This window comes from Athene cunicularia, assembly GCF_003259725.1.
Source record: "Athene cunicularia isolate RWA chromosome 17 unlocalized genomic scaffold, athCun1 chr17_part1, whole genome shotgun sequence".
Lineage (NCBI taxonomy): Eukaryota > Metazoa > Chordata > Aves > Strigiformes > Strigidae > Athene > Athene cunicularia.
In genome coordinates, this window is record NW_020799122.1 from 9,969,683 (window position 1) to 9,989,318 (window position 19,636).

The 19,636-nt window shown below is 43.6% G+C and overlaps 1 protein-coding gene across 15 annotated transcripts in view; it reads right to left on the bottom strand.

Annotated features, from left to right (window-relative positions):
* CACNA1B (calcium voltage-gated channel subunit alpha1 B) overlaps positions 1 to 19,636 on the bottom strand; it is a 301,534-nt gene that overhangs the window by 44,787 nt on the left and 237,111 nt on the right. For 10 of the 15 annotated variants that reach the window (XM_026860253.1, XM_026860252.1, XM_026860249.1 and 7 more), the window contains 9 exons: positions 19,578 to 19,589; positions 14,570 to 14,666; positions 12,412 to 12,572; positions 11,136 to 11,273; positions 10,045 to 10,246; positions 8,322 to 8,486; positions 7,360 to 7,470; positions 7,114 to 7,197; positions 2,429 to 2,434 (listed from right to left, as the gene is read on the bottom strand). In XM_026860253.1, coding sequence (XP_026716054.1) covers positions 2,429 to 2,434; positions 7,114 to 7,197; positions 7,360 to 7,470; positions 8,322 to 8,486; positions 10,045 to 10,246; positions 11,136 to 11,273; positions 12,412 to 12,572; positions 14,570 to 14,666; positions 19,578 to 19,589 — 976 coding nt within the window. The remainder of the gene's footprint in view (positions 1 to 2,428; positions 2,435 to 7,113; positions 7,198 to 7,359; positions 7,471 to 8,321; positions 8,487 to 10,044; positions 10,247 to 11,135; positions 11,274 to 12,411; positions 12,573 to 14,569; positions 14,667 to 19,577; positions 19,590 to 19,636) is intronic. The other 5 variants (XM_026860255.1, XM_026860245.1, XM_026860247.1 and 2 more) reach the window with 3 other exon arrangements.

Below are 19,636 nucleotides of genomic sequence, written 5' to 3' on the forward strand. Positions count from 1 at the left end.
CTTGACTGCTGTCCCAGCATGGGCAGCCTGCTCTTTTACCCCTTTTTACAGTGTTTTCCATACTGACAAATAGAAAAGCCATGAAGAACAGGGTGTACAGCCATTGCATGGATCTGTTCCTCCAACATCTTCAGCAGTGGAGTGGTTTCCTCCCCAGCACAGGAGCCGTGCCCACTGCCCGCAAGGATGCAGAACGAGCTCCATTCTGTACACCAGTAGCAAAGCACCAGCTCAGTGGATTTAGTGGTTCAGGTTTTTAAATCCGCAGTGGGAATATGAGTTTTTTATGCCATGGTTGGATGTGGCCTGCATGATTAAGTGAAGGAGGTTGCATTATGCTGCCATAAAGCAGTAAATTTGGCAGAAGTCAAGCTGTTCATCCCTGTTTCTTTCTGCAGCCCAGGTGCAGAACACAACAACCTCCTGGACTTGAAACTTCAGATTTCTGTTTTCAAAATGAAGGGCTCACCCAAAGAGCTGTGGGAAGAGGAATCCAATCAAGCCAAGAATGGGATCACTCAGGAAGCATTGGCAGTTCTCTTCACCTGGCATCAACAAGAATCAACCTGTTCTGGTAAGGAACTACTGCTGAGGAAATGGTGGTGTTCCCATTTAAATGTCTGTGGCATTGCCAGTACTGAAGAGTAGTTCCTGAATCTTTCATAGAGTCTTGGCTTCCTCTGAAGCTTGGAAAAAATTCTTGTTGATTTTAAGAGACTGAAGATTTTTCCACACTTGTCTGTGCCTTGGGGACTCTGCCATTACAGGCATATCATATAACGTCCTTTCATCCTGAGCCAGGAACCCTGGAAAAATGATTTTACGTGTGTGATGCCCAGATCTTGCTTGTTCTATACTATCTTTCAACTTTGGTGCTTCTCTGAAGTGACTGCAGGCTCCCGTCATCAGCAGTGGAAGGAAGAAGGCAGCTCTAGAGGACAACTTGGTGCTCCAAAGGTCTAACTTGGATGCCTTGGACACCGAGTGATGGAAGGAGCCTGGACCTGAATATATGACCAGGGAGATTGCAGTCCTAACAAACTGCAGGATGAGCATTCAAATCTTTAACCTGCAACATGGACAGCAACAGGACCAAAATTGGGCCAAACAGAGATAAGCTGATTCTTTTTCAGTATATTTTCATGTGTGTAGCTGATGCCAGAGCACTTATCTGTGCTGCCTGGGCCGAGGGTGCAGAAGGCGAAGTCTCCAGAGATCCGCACAGCTGCCACACATCTGTAACGGTTCCAGCCGCCGCAGCACACGCACAGGATTCCCTTCTCACATTGCACTAGGCAAACTTTTAACATGTACATCGCTGGTTTTCTCTTTGCTGATTCCTAGCAGGAAATCCCCTCCTGTGACCCTCCATGAAGCATGCAGGGGGTTTAATTGCAGCCTGGTATGAAGATTCGCTCTGATTTGTCTCTTAACAGCAACTGTGCAACAGGAAGTCCAGATGTTAACATCCAAGAGCTGTTGTCAGGTGGCCAAACAAGTATTTTTGATGAGCTTATGGTCTCATCTGTGTTACTAACCATGGCCAAGATAATTAAGAATGGAAGAATATATGGGGTTTTTTTTGTGTGTGTTTTTATTTAGTTATTCTCTTTTGCTTAATTTATGACTTTCAAAGACAAAGGCCCATATTTCCAAAGGCATCTTTGAAATCAGGCACTAAATTCCCAGTGGGATCTGGTTCCCAGTACTTTTCAGCCCTGTTCATAACCTGGCTTATGCATTTTACTTGAGATGTTTGCTCTTGTATCCAGGGACTCCTTGCCCACTGTGGTGGCAAAATGCCTCTATATTCTGGTATCACAAAAAAATTTCAAAGTGGAATAAAAATCACTCTTTCCTATGACTTCTCTTTTGATTTGAGGGAAGCAAGTGTGTAATCACTTCAGTAATTTTTTTTTTTGCCTTACAATAGAGCATAAACCATGGGCTTAAAATAGGTGTAAGGCAATCCTCTTAAATGCACTGCTTCCCTCTGCAGAAAGTGCAATGCATCTCCTCATAAAAGAAAACAAAACCAGTTTCTGAGAACTGAATTTGGCACCACCACTTTCAAAATGAAGGGTTTCCCAGCCAGCCAATCTTCTCTACTCCAGGTCATCCAGAATCACCCTTCCCTCCTATTCTCATCCAATTTTCCACCAAAATAAAGCAAGTGTCAGTCTCCCCTTTATCATTGTCAGGTGTAACAAACAGCAGAGAACAGGCTATTGGTAACTGCATTTGCCTCACGTCACCAATTAGCCAAGGGGAAGAAGATGCAGAACAGAAGCCAGTTTTGAGGCACGCTGCAGTGAGGCTTTTTCACCAGTGCAATCGGAAATCTCATCAAAACGAATTAAATTAAAGAAAAACGAGAGAAAATAAAAGCAGAGAATTTAAATAATTGTTTAAATTCAATGAAACCAACCGTGTCCTATATGTGATGTTTTCATGGATGGATATTTGCAAGATTAGTTACAAATTTTTTTTTTTTTTGAGCAGCAGGTGCACAACATACAGACGGAGACATGGTTTTCGCATTGTATGTTGATTGGATGGCGTGATTCAGCAGGTAGATAAGGAAAATAAAGAACAAAACAGGAAACAAAAGAGAAAATGAGTAATCAGGACAAGCAAAAAAGGAAACTCTGAAAATTTCACTGGAAAAAAACTGTTTGGCTTTTGGGGGGTGTTATTTTATGATAATTATATAAATAAAAAATGCTTCAAACCAAAGATTCTGAGATCCTAAAGGTAACACAGACAGTGCAGTAGTTATTTGCATTTCATTTGCAATGCAAATTGGGAGACAATTCACAAACACTTCTCAGTATGTTTTTTGTATTTCCAGGCATAGAAAGAGATGTCAGTTTGCCATACACCCATTCAGACTCCTGAGGCTGACTGTCCACAAGGACACCTTCTCCTTAACGCCACCTATTTTACCTCGATTACTGAGAGGGTAAACAACTGACATACGTGTTTTTGCCTAAGGAAATAAAAAAAATATATATATTCCACTGCATTCACAAAGTAAATTACATATGACATGACTAGAAAATTAAAATAAAGCAATTAATTAATCAACACATATTTTTTCCTTTTATCTTTACTTTTCCTTTTATCTTTACTTTTCAGTGGGTTAAAAATACCGATGCAGCAAGGCTGGTGGAAGCCTAGTCTCTCAAGATGAGACCGCCCAGGTGAGCAGGTTTATTTACCTTGGAGAACACTTACAGCTGGAAAATGTAGTCATAGAGAAAAGTGGTGCTCCTGCAACTATGTGTGAGCCTGATCTCCAAGTCATGCCCAGACACCATCCCCTCTCCACAGGGAGCTGCAGGGCTTCATGAGTGGGTGTTACGGGGACCGATGCAGACTGACTGTTGAGATGATGTTGTGGTTGTCCCTGGGCTTCTCAGCCGGAGAAACCCTCACATGTAATAGCAGGTAATAACAGGGCTGAATGCACAGGGAAGGACTAATGGGGGCTGCCACCCAACTGTCCCCACGGCTGCCCATCAGCCGAGGAGAGGCTAGAGCTGAGGAAGGCAAATGGAGAAGAGGGCATCCTCTGTTGGGGACACAGCTCTGAGTCATAACGAGGAAAGATCTGTTCCATTTGATTACTCTCAGCTCTGTAACACAGTGCAGAGAGTTGCTGCACCCTGGGTCAGGTGCCGAGCCAGAAAGTTGGAGTTAGCAGCATTAGCTATGGCGCTTTCTGCAGTGGATGTTCATCCCGAGCCTTAGTTTCTACTCTACCTGGAAATATAAAGGGCAAAGAGTGGTTGGGCAGAGGCAGTGGAATTAAAGACAAGCCCATACGCCTGATCTGTGCTCTGTGAATCAGACACCCACTGGTCCTCACCTTGGTCCCTGCTGTCTGCAAACAGCATGCTCACTATCACTGCATCAGGCTTTTCAGCCCTTTTCTACATTTTTTTAATTGGATCTAAGTACCAGAAGTATTTAAGTGACTCAGGTGCAACTCCAGTTTAACAAAACAGCGGGTTATATATTACAAACATGGTTTAAAGTGTAACTCTTCCAGGATATATATGCATTGCACCACTTTCCAGGGAGCAAAAGTCCTGGTGTTTCCCAGCAGCTTTGAGAGCTCTTGGGTTTCCCTTGATGGGCTGTGGGTCAGAAAAACATGTGCTGCAACCTATCACAGAGCCAACAAAATGGGACCGGAGCAGAGCACTGGCTCCTTCTGCTTGTTTTCCACCCCATGTGCCACAGACTGTTCTCAGGACTGGAAGGAGAGGAAGGCTTGTAGTGGCAATGGAGATCCTGGTACAAGGCTACCTCCACCACATGCCTCTGGATGAAGGAGGATTAACTGATCCATGAAAGGTGTCCTGAAAGCTGCCATTGTTTGCTGCCATTAACAATTCTGTTATACATGTAATCTTTGGGGCGCCAGTGCAAACTTCCACTCATGTAATTAAGCAGTGATTTTGAGACCTGTGCATCATGGTCACCTTTAAGCAAATTAAATTCTTAACGCCTCTTCAGCAAGCTGTGCACAAGGCCTTTGAACCCTCAGCTCATCATCCCTGTCTGAGGCCGTGAGGTGGATGTGTGTGGCTTAAGGCAGGTGTGCTGGTGGCTACAGCAGCCACCCAGGGCAGGTGAGCGTGGTGCTGCAGACAGGCGTGGGCTGGAAAGAGGTCAGAGGAAAGAAGTTCCGAAAAACAAGTCTAACAAGAAGCTGGGGGTGGGCCTCTGGGCACTCTGTCTGCAGGGAGAGCAGGTGGAAAGGAGACATGGTGGCTATACAGAAACGCTGCAGAAGGGGAAGATTTAGAGAGAGCGGAGCTCAGATGGGACTATGGACTGAGACAAAAGATCAAAAGGTCAAGAGCTGAAGTGGTACTGAGGGCTTTTATATTAAAGACATGTTTGTGAGCAGCTTTATATTGGACACACTTCCAGGGGAAGCTGTTGAGCTGCATTAGGAAGCCCTCTCTAAGGTTTGACTTAATGATCTAGTTACTCATAAACCAAAAGCCTCTTCATTACAACCTGGGACAATAATGGAAAGGTGTATAGGTGCTTGGAGTTTTCTGACTGGTTTTAGAGGTAATTCATACTACTCTTCAAAGGCATTCCCAGAGTGCTGCTATCTTTGATGGTGGAAACCAGAGAAATTACAGCAGCAGGGAAGGGTGATGTCATCACTCCCAGCACCCTCAAAGTTATTGCATCAGTGCCTGGCAACTCACACAAGGGTATGTGGAAGCACGTTTGCTCTTCAGCCCAAAGACCAGAAGAGGGGTGGTGAACCTCTCCCAGCACAAACTCTCCTACCCTTGATAGTTCACCAGCAGTGCCAAGGGACAGCTGCTGCTTCCAAAAAGCTGAAGACTTGCATACACAGACCCAGATGTGCTGTGGCTTTGTCTTAAATTCATTGACAGATCACAGCCCAACTTGATCAGTCCACAGTCAATTCCCAGGTGCCAGATGCCCTCACTGAGGCTGGACCACCCCTGTGGGAGCTGGAGGCAGTGGCCTGTTAACTGAGCGGGGACTGCTACCTGCCGAGCAGGGAACAGGCAACACTGATGGCTGCTCTCTGCCTGCAAAACAGCTGTCCAAAGCAGGATTTTAATAAGAAGTGTGTGGGCTTGATGCTGCAAAGGAGACGCCTTCCTGAAGGAGAAGATGCCCATCTTGGAGAGACCACAGGCTCCCTTACCACATGTGAGTTGGCTGTGGTGCTTCCTCCCGGAAAAAGTAGCCAAAGGAGGGGTGGAAGGAAGTGTTGGTCTCTGTTTGTGGCTGACTTGCAAAGGTTTTCACAAATTTTCAAACCAAGGCAAAAGTTTGGGTTGCTGAGTCTGGCAAGAAAGCGTGTCCCATGACAGAGGGAGTGGAGGCAAGAACCCAGTACCTTCCACAGTGCAATAAATCTCCTAAGCACTCAGAGAAGTGGTAGTCAGACCTGGTGTTTGATCTGAGCAACTTCACCCTGGCTCCAAGCTGTGCATTGAAAACAAAAGGTAATCCAAAGTCTACGAAAGAGAATTCACCAACTGTTAAATGAACGCCATGTGTGTGGGGATTAAAACTTTGGGGTTTTGTGTGCTTTTTTGTACCAAGGAGGTTAGGCAATAACATATTTGTTAGAAACATTAATACAGTCTTCACCACCAGCTGCATGTCCTGTAAAGAAGTCTGGGGAGCACAGTTCTAAGCACACACAAAACAGATCTGTAAGCAAATCTCAGGGACTGAGAAAAAAAAATTATGATAAAGTTCAAATTCATCACATACACATACAGCATCATCAGCTAAAACATGCATTGGGAAAGGAGCAATTTATAAACTGGATAATATCAGGCTGTCAAGGCTTGAGACAGACATTTGCTGCCCGTATGGAAAAATCCTCTAGAATTTAATGGCAAGTTTGTACACTTCGTGTAATCTGCAGGACTCATTAGCAGGGAGACAGCAGTCATTGTAGGGCTGGCCAACAAATCCTATGGTAAAGTTTTTTGTTTTAGTAATTGCCCCACAAAGTTTTTGTGCACATAACAGAAATGCACCATGTTTCCCTAATCCAGACTGTGCAGATTGATGAGTTTCTGGCTGTTTCTATATTCCCATGCCCTCTCCCTTTCTCGCTTCTCCTATTACCCTTACTCTGCCCTGTGACCAAGACTGGGTAGGAACCCAAGGGACATGCATGTGCGTGTGCCCTGCAAAGCACCTCACACTCTAAAACAGCAGTCCTCAACACAATCCTTCTGCTCTTTTCCCTCTATTAAATTCAACAGGATTTTTCCATTAATAGGCAAAAAAGGCTTGGGGTTAAGAGTTGTTTGCTGAACAAGAAAGAGAGGTTGTTTCCTGGCAGAGTCAACACTGTCATTCTCATCACAGCTTTTTGCATGAAAGTCTTTGGGGCAGACAGCTGTGCTCATTGCCACGGAAAGAGCAGAGCTAATGGAAACAGGCTGCCAGGTCACCCAAGGACACCATCACATGGTGAGTCCCAGAGGTAGCTCTAGGGAGTAAGGCTGGTAGGGAAAAGGTGCAGTGTCTTGACAGGGTACAGCTTTGTTGGTAAATGAAGCAAACTGAGCAAACTGTACTTACCGCAATCTCTGTTACTAAAATATCAGTAATACTTCCCAACACTGTTACAAAATCAAAGACATTCCAGGCATCTCGGAAATAATTCTGCCAAATGAAAACACAAGGGGATAGAGGGATCCAGGGGTTATTTTTTTTTTTTTTTCAACACAGGTTTTTTTTGTTTGTTTGTTTTTAAATGCGCATCACGAAATACAAGCATTTCATGTAGAGAGGAAACAGTTGAAAGTAAACAAGGAAGGCACATACCAGGACACCAAAGGCAATGATCTTCAGCACACATTCCATTGAAAACATGGATGTAAACACAATATTCAGGCATTTCAACATTTCTTCATATGCTTCTGGAGCATCATAGAACTAAACCAGGATGGAAGAAAGGCTGTTACTGGAAGATCACTTATAGAATAAAAACTTCCCAGCTCACTTGCCTGACTGCAAGACTTTTGCCCATTTTAGTGCCAGATTTTGAGCCCACTTTAAGCAAAACTTGGGGTTAACAATATGGTTATTCATTCCACTCCAGAAGCACACCATTGCTTATGTGCTATCTTAATGGGGTAGCTGGGATACACCAGGATGGAGAGACTGTTGCTGGTGTAAGCAGAGCATGGACCAGGAGAGAGGAAGGGCATTTTCAGTATCAGAGGACATGTGCAGAACTGTGTTCTGTTTCAGCAGACCCTAAGAATACGGTGACCCCTTGACGGTGAACATACTCTAAGGTAGGCAAGGGATAGGGGATAAGATCATCTACAATATCCAGCCATCCGCCTCTCTTCCTCTTAGGCACTGTGGATCATGTCCCAGAAGTTTGACACTACTGCAGATTGGAGTAATTTCCCTGGGGTAGCAGGATGTTGAGCATCCCCAAAAAGTGACCCTGTGCTGCAGCAGGAAGCCCAGGTGGAGCTGGGACCTCAGGATGTGCAGACTCCAGTTCCCATCCCACTGACCATATGCTGAAGGGGCTACGAGACAAACAAACACTGTGCAAGGGAATCCCATTCACAATATCTCATCACAACTAAACCACCTCCCTTTAGGGACTGAAGAAATCCTGCAAAGCCTCTAAAAACAACATCAGGCAGATGAGAAGTGTCAATTGCTCCTGCCAACCCCCCCGGCTCAGGTGGAGAGTGCAAAGCCTCTCCAGCAAACACTGCATTCACTAGCCCAAAATTGCAAAGATTCAGTAACAGCCCACTAACCTTCATCATTAGAACAATGGTATTGAGTGCAATCATGACCATGATAAAATACTCAAAGGGAGGGGACACCACAAATTTCCACATCTTGTACTGAAAAGATTGCTTGTTCTGAGGCATGTAGCGGGTCAGTGGCTTGGCACTTATGGCGAAGTCTATGCAGGCCCTCTACAAAACAAAAATGGGATGAAAAGAGTACAAAAAAGGGCTGGCAGTCTCTATCACTCAGGATATCATTTGAAGAGAGAGTGGAGCATTTAGTGGAGGATGGTATTTCTAAGTGTTTCTCATACACAATGCGAGTACTGACTGCCTCGTAAAATGTAGCACAGGATCCCCAAATTGTAATTCCTTTTGGACACTAGCTGAAATATGAAACCCCACAACACTCCTATGACCCCCTGCAATCCTAGGAGACATCCTTCCGTTGCAGTTCAGCTCCCAGTTGGTCCTGATCCCTTCCCACTTAGGGAAGAGTGTTATAAATCCCCAGCCTCACTTCAGAAAACACTTTGCCAGTTCCTCCTGATACGTAACTGTAGCAACTGGAGGACTGGCAAAGATATTATCTGTGCTTAAAAAATAGGTATTGTGAAACTAAGGTATGTTCTCACACATAGCAAAACCTGTCCAGCTAATAACATTTCATAAAATGTGAACTGAACTCAACCAATAAATTATCCAACAAATATTACTGGGTGAACTCTCAAAGACCCCCTTAGCTGGCTATTTCTGTTCACGTTATTATGAGTATAAAACTGCATTAAAAATTGATTTCTACCCACAAGAAGTTTTGATTCTGAAGTATTTTCTCATCTTGGATTTAGATAAGAATTCAGTCTCAAATTAGTGCAAAAATATTCTCTGCCTAGTTGAAAAATAATGTGAGTAAAGCATCTCTAAATGTTCTGCTTTATTTTGGACTTTTTGTTCATATAGACAAGCAATGCACTAATTAATAAATCAGATTAAAATCTAATCTCTTTTAATTAGAAATCAGGTTTCAGTTTCAAAATAAATGAAGAGATGTTTTTTCACACAACAGGTCATTGAGGCTGTGGGAGCCCAGGCAAAGGATGTTGTGGATGCTAAAATCTACATGATTTCAGGAGGAAACTGGATACGTTCATGGAAGAAAAATACACAGATGCCGCTAACTAAAGAAAAAACATGTTCAACTCGGGAGGTTCCTGAGCTGAAAATGATGGCATTTGTTCTTTAATGCCCTCACAGTCTCATACACGCTTGCCCTGGCTTTATACTCTTCCCAAGACATCTACTCTCAGCTGCTGTCAGGAGGACATCATCTCAGCCAGGCACAAAGCCAGCCTGGTGAGAGGAGCGCTCCTTTGGGGAGCTGTAGCAATTGTAGTTCAGTTTGATCTCTGATGACTGGCCTCTAAAAGGCCAAAGATTTCTGTCTCCTTCCACACCTACATGCTTGAGCTAACATGCAAGCCGATATTCACTTTGAAGCGGAGGTGTGGCCCACAGGGACGTGTGATAGTGCTTACTAACATGCAACATTTGGGGGTTCTCCCTGGTTTTGTTTTTATGCAAAACTTGAAACAGTCTGTAATTTGTTTGGTCCCTACACCACACACCCTCAGGTGATGAGTGCTCTAAAGACCCCAGGCATGGCAGGGAGGAGGAGTGGGCTTCTGACAGAGTACTGAGGTGCTCTGAGCCCCCAGGTGCTAAGTCTGGATTCAGAAGATGCGGGTACCTCGTTTTTCTCAAGGCTGCACTCTGACATCACTTTATCTCCTTGCTCTTGGAAGGTGATGATGATTAACGCCACAAAGATGTTCACAAAGAAAAAAGGGAAGACAACAAAATACACCACATAAAAGATAGACATTTCCATTCGATAGCCAGGGCTGGGACCCTGTTCCTCGTAGGTAGCATCCACCGAGTGCTTCAGCACACTGCAATCAAGCGCAAAGAGAGAAGAAAAGTCAATGAAATCAGCATGAAGCACCAATGACACCCTCACAGTCACTCACTGGCCTTCACTGCATGGAGGGTTTTCCACGTATGCTCAAGTCAAACTCACTCCCATCTTTATGGCTGGGAAGAAGTTTTCCTTGAGGATATTTTCAGGGAAACCCTTGGTGTTTTCACCATTCTGCAGAATAATGGAGATTTGCTACATACAGATCCACTTATCCCCCTGGCCAAGGGGAGAGGATACAGTTAGATCTGGCTTCTTTTCTCTGGTTAACAGGGATGAAGTAAGGGTGGGAAAAGTGTTGATGATCTCCAAGTAGTGGAACACAGTGAGGGACTGGAGAAGGGACACTGATGCTGTATGTTTTAATTCTTTATTTATGAAATAGCTGAAAGTGGAGAACAGGGAAGGCCTACTGTGGAGAAACCCTGAGCATGAATTGCACTCCACATGTCCCAGCAGGAAAGCATGCCAAAATAAAGGCATATGCTGAACAGTAATTTTGGGACTGTCACATCCAGCATACTTTCAGCATAGGTCACAATACTTTTTCCCCTTATTTTTTTATATTCCCATTATCAACTTTACACCTGAGAAAGGTGTGCAAGTCCAAATGACTGGAGCAAGCAGGCTATTAAGTACTGAAAACTGCCTAAGCATCCCTGTGCAAGCTCAGAAAAACATCAAGAAAAATCCAGAGCCCTGTCTGCTGATTCACCCAATAATCACACAAGGGAAAGTAAAAGTTTAGCTGATAAAAGACTATTCTTATTTCACAGGTCACCTGCCATTTACATGTCCCTCAGAGTTGTGGAAACCTGCCACTACCTCCGTGATCACTGACCCTGCTAGTCCCGGGTACTCACGTTGGCCACCCTTCGCCTGTGGAGACGGTGAAGAGCGTAAGGAGAGCCCAGAGAACGTTGTCGTAGTGGAACTCATATTTTTTCCATTCCCTGGGCTGCGCCTCCACCTCATTTTTTTCATAATCGAGGTACTGACCCCTAAGAAAAACAGTGATTCAGACCAAATGAGAGAATTAAAGCAAATCAGCCATTTCATATGACTCGCTGAGGAGCGTCGAAAAGCCCCAGTAGCAAAGTCCCACTGTGCTATGTATTAAATATAAATAGAGACAGCCCCTAGGTTTGTAACAGAACTAAAGGCTATCTTTTGAGCCATTTCACACCACGCGAGCTGGACCTGAGGTCTAGAAATGAAAGAAATTGTAAGCTGGACATTCATCCATTAGGCAAAGCCATCAGTTAACAGCATGCTGGCTCCCAGACTGTTTGACCCCACAGAAAACCGGGCTGCTTGGTGTGGAAAAGTCTCTGGCTCCTCCTTCAGAGTTGGATCTAACTTCTAAATGTGTCCTGCTTTGAGGGGCTGAGGGACCTGGCATCTGGAGAGTTCCCATCCAACCTACATTTTTCTACAGTTTCACATTTATTTCTGTAATGCATCTGCTTTATTGCAAGGAAGAACTGCAGTGACAGCCTCTGGAGCTGCTGTGTGCACGCGATCCCACCAGGGATGTGCCCTGCATCTGCAAGGCAGCCCAGGAGCGGTAACGCAGGCGGACCTGGGCAGTGCTGAGGATGTGGTTTGGTGCCAAGAAAAAAGGCAAGTGAGGAAGATGCGTGTTGTGTTGAGTAAAGCACCTTGACAGTCTGCTGCAGAAAACAAAGCATGACAGGGCTTTTAAAGATATTCAAATACTGACCCCTTTTTTAGCTAATTAGGAGCTCTTCAATTTCCTACCAACTCACTTCTAATTATGTATTCATTATGCTTTTCTAATTCATATGAGCCCTAAGAATCAAGGCAGCAGATAGAAAAAGGAGTCACACCATCCCTTCAAAAACCCCTTACCTGAAAATCACACCTAGCCCTCCCTGGGAAAAAGAGCCTGCTCCCGTGCATCATTAGGCATTTGGGTAAGCCAGGAATGATGCAGTTATTAAAACAACAAAAGGGAAAATTCACCTCTAGGGTAATTGTGCTGAAGCATTGCTCTTACTTACAGGAGACTCATCAAGCTCAGCGGATACCTGGCGGATGCAGCTTTGGGACAGCCAAGGGAGCTGCTGCTGCCAGAGGAAAGTTGGGCTCCCCCTCAGCCCCTGCCCCCGGCCATACCTGCAGTCCTTTTCCAGCTCCTTCGACTCATCCGTGCAGTAGAAGAATCTGCCTTTGAAGAGCTGCACAGCAATAACGGCAAAAATGAACATGAATAGCATGTAAACTATGAGGATATTGAGGACGTTCTTCAGGGAATTCACCACGCAGTCAAAGACAGCCTGGGGACAGAGGAGAACAAGGTTAAGGGGTTGAAAGAAAAGTGCATCTGACATCTTGGCATCTAGCATCTAAGTACTCTTGGGAGTAATTACCCAACTTACAGCCCACAGATGATTTCATGGGATTGTACACCAAGTGCTTGACCAAGAGTCATGCTCCCACTGTGAGAAATAACACCACCTTCCTACAGCTCCTGCTTTCTCGTCGAGTTTGGCTGTGCCACAGAATTTTCTGATGCTGCCCATAAAATTTCCGAAGACAATCACAGCTCATTGAGATAAATATTAGTCCTAAGCAAATATTTCCATGGCCAATTATGAAATGAAAAACATACTTGTGTTTAATTTATTCCCAGTGGATAGGTATAAACTCATCAAATAATTTACTCATTGACTGTTATTTGAACTGTTTGAATAATAAGGAAAATATACCGGATACAAAGCAACCAAATGCTTCGAATAATATTTTTTCTAATGAACTGCCTATCACAATTAAGTATGACTAATCTAGTCAGCATATGTCACTTCTGAACTCCCTGCAAAGAACTTCTCAACTGCATTTATTATTTGGTTGTTAGTCACTGATTCATTGTTACAAGTAATTTGCAGTTTAATTTTAGTCTGAGAAGTTTGTCATAATAATAGAAATTGAACAGTCTTACTGCCCAAGCACGGGGTTTGTACAATACCGTTCCTGTTTCTCTGAATGGAAGTGAATAATTCACAAAATTACACTTCTGATGCAACCCAGAAATCCTGAATTAAAACACTGGAAATATCTCTAATCACCCCATTAATCTTGCTGATTGTTGCATACAAGGCCACATCCAGGAAAAAAAAAAAAATTGAAATAATTTTGAAGACAAACCATATGACTATGACTTCTACTTCACAGAAAGATTTCTGAATACTTCTTTAAAAGTGGTAAAATTACTGCGTAAAATGGCTCAAAAATAAAGAAGACATTCAATAGAAAGCAAGTGTTTGGCGTCCTGCTGTAAGAGTGAGCTCCTGTTGACTGTTTTATGACCTAAGAGCTGTACATTTCAGATGTCTAAACAAATAAAGACCATTTTCTACATTGTTCAACATTACTATTCCTTATCTTTGGAGGTAAATTTAGTATGCATAAAAATGCATAAACCCATAATTATTTAAGCATGAATTGTAGGTAAGGACAAAAGCAAATATATATAACAGCTGACCCTGAGGTTTATGTGCCACTATGTAAAAACAGGAATTGCCAGACGTAGTTTCACCACTGCCAAAGCACCCATCGCTTTTCCCCCATCCCTCACGGAAAAGAGCCTGCAAGCAGTGATGTCACGTGAAGATGTTCTATAATAGAAATTCAAGAATTCCAAAAACTCAGAAATTACTTAATTTTTTAACTCCTTCCATTCTTCGCTTCCAGGTCCTGACTGTATTTCAAAGCATTTGTTAAGTGGTGTTGAATAAGTAACCACAGGCCATTACATTTATTTTACTTTGTAGCTTAGTATTATAGAGATGAAAGGGTACTGCTATAAAACTCTGCACTATATATTCTTTAACAGCAAATATGAGCAGATTAGAAGTCCTCATACAGCAATGACATTTCTCGTTAGACAGAAATGTGGAAAATCTTGCAATATTCATGTTAAGTTCTCTAGGGAAAGTCAGACACTCCAAAACCTATTTTCTCCTATATCATTTCTAAGAGCATCACACTTACAAACCGCAATTTAATTTATTTGCTTTTTTTTTCTTTTTTTAGAAGTTTGATTTTAATGTGGATTCACAATAATTCATAATATTGCACACCATGTTTGCAAAAGAAACAAGTGTTCGACATTTGCTAAACATCTGCACAGCTATTTTTATAAATCTGGCAAAGAGATTAATTGCAACAAAATAAAAGGAACAGAAATAACTTGGATTAAGTTTAGTCCATCAGCTTTCACTCAGATCAGTTGCAAACCTCCAGAGAAGGAAAGATTTGTCGTTAATTCTCTAACCTTTAGTTTTGGCAGCCGTTTAATAGTCTTCAGTGGTCTTAGGACCCGCAGAACTCGCAATGATTTGATTGTGTTGATGTCCTTGCCTTTGGTTCCTCTGCAAGGGATAAAAGGCACAAAAAAACAACAGAGGAAATAGTTTGGTCCTCAGGTCACTAACTAGAATATCTATAGGTACCCAGTGTGGTTTTGGTTGTGGAATCAGTTTGGGTTTTGGGTTTTTCTACAGGTTTTGGGTGCCATCCTCACCATGGATGCAGACAGCACTAGTGAGGACTGCAGATGACAAACACCCACTTGAGACGTGTTAATCACCGCACAGGAGGAAGGCTGTGGGCAGGACATAGTCCTCGCAGATCTGGCCACATGCGCTCTCCAGCCTTCGCTCGCTTCCCAGCTACTCACCAAGCATCACGCGGGACCTGGTGACCTTCCTGCCCCAACTGCCCACCCAGGCAACAGTCAAATCCAGGGCAGCAGCACACCTCGGCTGCAGCCACCAGGAGAGGAGGTTCATTGTCTTCATCCCAGCCCCAGTCAGAAGTGAGAAAGTCAGACTTGGCTTTCCTCCCTCCCAGGCACCCGGGTGAGACAGGAGGATGTTTCTCTGCGTGCTCCTTGCACTTCTCTGGCAGGGATGTCATGTCTAGACAAGCAGACAGTGACCAGAAGGAACTGGAGCCTTCATGGTGAGGGACAGAGCCACTCCATATCTGTACCCTCATCCTCGAGTCTCTCTTGGAAGACATGCTACCAAATCCATGCAGGAACATGTAATATGACAACATATTACATGCCTGGAACAGTGCTAGGGCAACTTCCCACTTACGCATGCAGGTTCTGTAAGTCACCTTTTTTTTTTTTTTTTTTTTATTATTATTTTTTAGTTTTGTTAAAACTGAGTGCAAGACTTGAGACCATTCTTCTTGTTACCATTAAGAGGTTTTTAGGGGAAGGACAGAGTTCCTTGCCTCGTGCGCTTCCAAAATAAATCAAAAAGACAGTTACATCTTCTTTCAACCCAACAGCAAACAATGACATTCCCCTCCATTTCATATGAAGTGAAAAATGGGATGAAAATCTTTAACAAAGTTTTATTCATGACTGTAGGTTTGGGTCTGAGATTGTATTGAAGTAACACAGGTGTGAATGAGTAACACGTTGAACAGATGCTGATATACCTATTCTATGCTCTTCCAGTTTGCTAAACATTTCTCCAACAGGAAAGCAATAGAAATACAAGTAACCCAAGAGACTCACAAGAAAGATGTGCAGGCAGTGGACTGCAAAGCTTTCCCGCCAGTGCAGCCAGCCCTATGCACTGCCCTAAGGGATAAACACCAGGAGTGGAGGAAACCACCCAGTTTCATGGCTGGCTGACCTTGCTCAGACCTGGAAGGGTCTTTTTGAAATCTATCCACTTCTAGATGACTCATAACTCAGTACTAACACTGTACTACTCAATACTAGCACTAGACTGGAATCTGCAACCTAGAAACACACATTCCTGTCTCATCTCTGGTCTCTTTCTCCAATTACCAGTCACTGCAGTTGTCCTGAAATGCAATAAGCAGTGAGACATGAGAAATTCTTGGAAAGCCTTGAGTTGTATCCCAGTGACTTATACATTGAACAAAAGTTGTCTTTGCACATAATTTAACAGAAATGGAGAAGAGGGGGAGCACGGATGGAGATTTACTTATCCTCTCTCTATCTCCTCTTTCAGGGCTGCTTTAGGGCCATTTTAATCAGCTGCAGATGGATCCTGACTGCTGGCACGGCTGTAAATCCAGGTGATTGAGCTAATACTCACAGTTACAGGACTGATTTAATGCTGAAAAATAACTGTTATATATTTAAACGAAGTAATTTTTGATTCTCATTAGACACCCTTTAATCTGATCAAGATGAAGCAGACACTGCCAACATAGCTTTTACTGGCTTTCTCTTCAGGTTTTAGCATAACTGAAGATCGGGCCCATCTTTGGCTTTGCATACTTGCTTTCAGATCACCAACTCCTACAAGCAGTGATTCTGGCACAGTCACTGCAGCCATCCCCTTGTCACCATAGCCTCCAGCTGAGCCAGCCAAACTGGAGCTCTCCTACTGCCCAGGCAAATTTGACTGATCCTTAGCAATGCCCTGGTTGAAAAACAATTTGTTCAGCCTCTTGAGGAGGATGGTCAGCAGCAGGAGGGAAGTAGAAGGGAAATAGGTTACCAGGAAGGAGATACCACCTGGCTTAGCTAGCCTGCCTGTCCCCATGGCTGATGGCCACCCAGCACATGCCTGTCACATTGGCTGCCCCTGCTGTTCCCTCTGCCCTCTTCCCTCTCGAAAGCCAAGCAAATCGCTTGGGTTGCTCCATGTTGCCCAGCCATTTGAGGTTTAAGTAGATGAGGAAGCCAGGGCAGGGAGGGTGAAGAGGTGGGAGCTCAGGAAAGTAGAGGTGAGAGATGAGCGAAGGTGAGAGGGTTAAGGGACATGTGGTTGGAGCAGTAGGAAAAAAAAAGAGATGGGATACCTTGCCCCAGAATTATATTCCAATCATTTGTGGCCATGTTTCTGGTTTGCAGATTAACACACAGAGCCCAGCTTAGCAGCACTACCACTGGCAGGTAGCAACCAAAGTAATAAACCTCAACAATCCTCACCTGGGCTGAAACAGAACCACAGAATATTTCTGCATGGTGTCTTCCAGTGCTCCTGAATCCAGGAGCCCTAAACACCTATTTACTATCACAGAATCATTCAGGTTGGAAAAGACCCTTGGGATCGAGTCAGCGCTACCCAAACAACCCTTAAACACATCCAGGGATGGGGACTCCACCCCCTCCCTGGGCAGCCTGTTCCACTCTCTGACCACTCTTTCTCTGAAAAATTTTTTCCTAGTGTCCAGTCTAAACCTCCCCTGTTGCTGCCATGCGTTTGTGCTAAATAACAACCTTACCAATAAGGCCTCCTGGAGAAGGGAAGTTCAGAAGAGAAAGATACTTCTCATCTCTGAAGGAGCTAGCTCAGGTGTCACAGGGCTGGCCCCAAGCCTGAAGCAACAACCTTTGTGGTCTTAATATTTCTAGGAAGGTTAAACAGACCTACTGGGGCCTCATGAACAGGTAGGGCAAAGCAAATCCTTCCTCTTGGGTCGATGAGAGAAGCTGCTTTCCCCTTGCATGGGGAGGTGTGTGGATGACTGCACTGAGAGCTTGGAGGTGAAGGGCAGACAGCTCCAGTCCTACAAAATTCCTTCTGCATGAATGAAGGACACTAAGAAAGGTTGATTTTTTTTTTTTTTCCTTTCAGGCACCTAAGCAAATAAAGAGCATGAGCCAATTAAATATTAATGGGATTTATGATCTAAGTCATACACAGAATCCTGAAAACCCATACTTATTTCTTGTCACAGTAAGGTTCCTGCTATAGGAGAAAGTTTTTTCAATGGACCTTCTGCAACTATTTCAGCCTGTCAAATAAAACCTGAAGGGTTACTTTTGGTGTTTTTAAGAACCTCCTCTGCCAATATTGTTTTTTACATCACCTTAATACAAAGCCAGATGTCCCACAAAATAAAAAGTCCAGATGGAACTAGGATTCAGTCAAAAGGTGTATACAAGCACACATTTGACCAGAATATTTCTCACAACAAAAAAAAAAAAATAATTGCTGTGGAAGGACAAGCTCTTAGGTGTCTGCAGAATAATTACTACAAAATTCAGAAGAGCTGTAGAAGAGCAAGCAGGATAAAGACAGAGAATGAACAGAAGCCCAGTGACTTAAAAAAAAAAAAAAAAGCCACCATGAAGAAATAAAATGTATTAGGTCAATTCTTGTTGCATTAGGCCAGTTCTGTTTTTTTCTGGGGCAGTTTGTTCCTCATTTATTGAAAATATTAAAAATACTTTAAAAGAGCTTTGTATGGCCTTTTTTCCTTTAATAAATAAAGGATCCTTTAAAAAATTAATAGTTCTTTAAAATGGAAGCTTCTTGTTTCTGTTGCTCCAGCCAGCAGCTCTCATTTCACATAACATGGGCCTCTTAAGAGTCATGTCATCAAATATTCAGGGTAGGGTGGAGTCACTGCCTTCTGCAATTGCCTGAAATCCCCAAGGAAGAAAGTGAATTCCTCCACCAAAGAGTAAGTGAGGTCATGCAACTCTGCCCAAACACAAAGCCACCCTCTTCCAGGTCTAAATGATCTGGTTTCCTAGACATATGAATGAAACAAGGAGCCAATTTGTTGGACCACATCAAAGACCTTTCTTTGCATGCTTTTCATTGCATCTCTGGGTTATCTGCTGCTGCGGAGCTCACCTGAGCTCCTGCCCTGCTTGGAACTGGGGTGCGAGACGACGCAGTTCTGCCTCCCCCTCCGTCCCTGGAGCACAGCTGCGCTGTACCACACCGACGACAAAACTGCCACCTCCTTGCAGATGGTTAAATGCAACTTTTGCTACCTCCTTCTTTACAAATTGCTCTGCCAACCTCTCAAAAAGCTCTCTACACTCGGTTTTCCTGTCAAAGACTTTTCATCAATGTCAGAGGCTGACAGCCTGAATCCCAGCTGGGTCACATTGCCCAGACTGCACAAAACTAGCCCTGAAGCTTCCAGCACTGCTTAATGCAGTTTAGAGGTGCAGTCCTCTGAAAGAGAATAAAACTGCTTCTTTAAACCTACTTATTCAGGTTTTCATGAACTGCAACTCACACATTAATGATGTATCCACTAAGTCGTCCCCTCAAATCTTTTTGGTACAAATATATCTGCTTATTAAGGTTTCTGACTCTCTGGTCCACTTGGCTTTCTAGTCTGCTTCTATCCTCTGCCTAAAGAAAATTAGGATGAATGAAGATTGTTAAGGGAAAATACGTTTCACTGAATAATGAGTAATAAAGGGACAAAGGAGTCAATGCAATGGGTGTAACATGGTTTGTTTCCACAGTGGCAGGTGTGTGTAGACACATTTCACAGGCATAACAGTGCAGCAAGAGACAGGAATAACATATTACCCCATGAAACTCCTAGAGAGAGATTCCAGCAAGAAGAAGACAAAGAAAGAGCAGAGTCA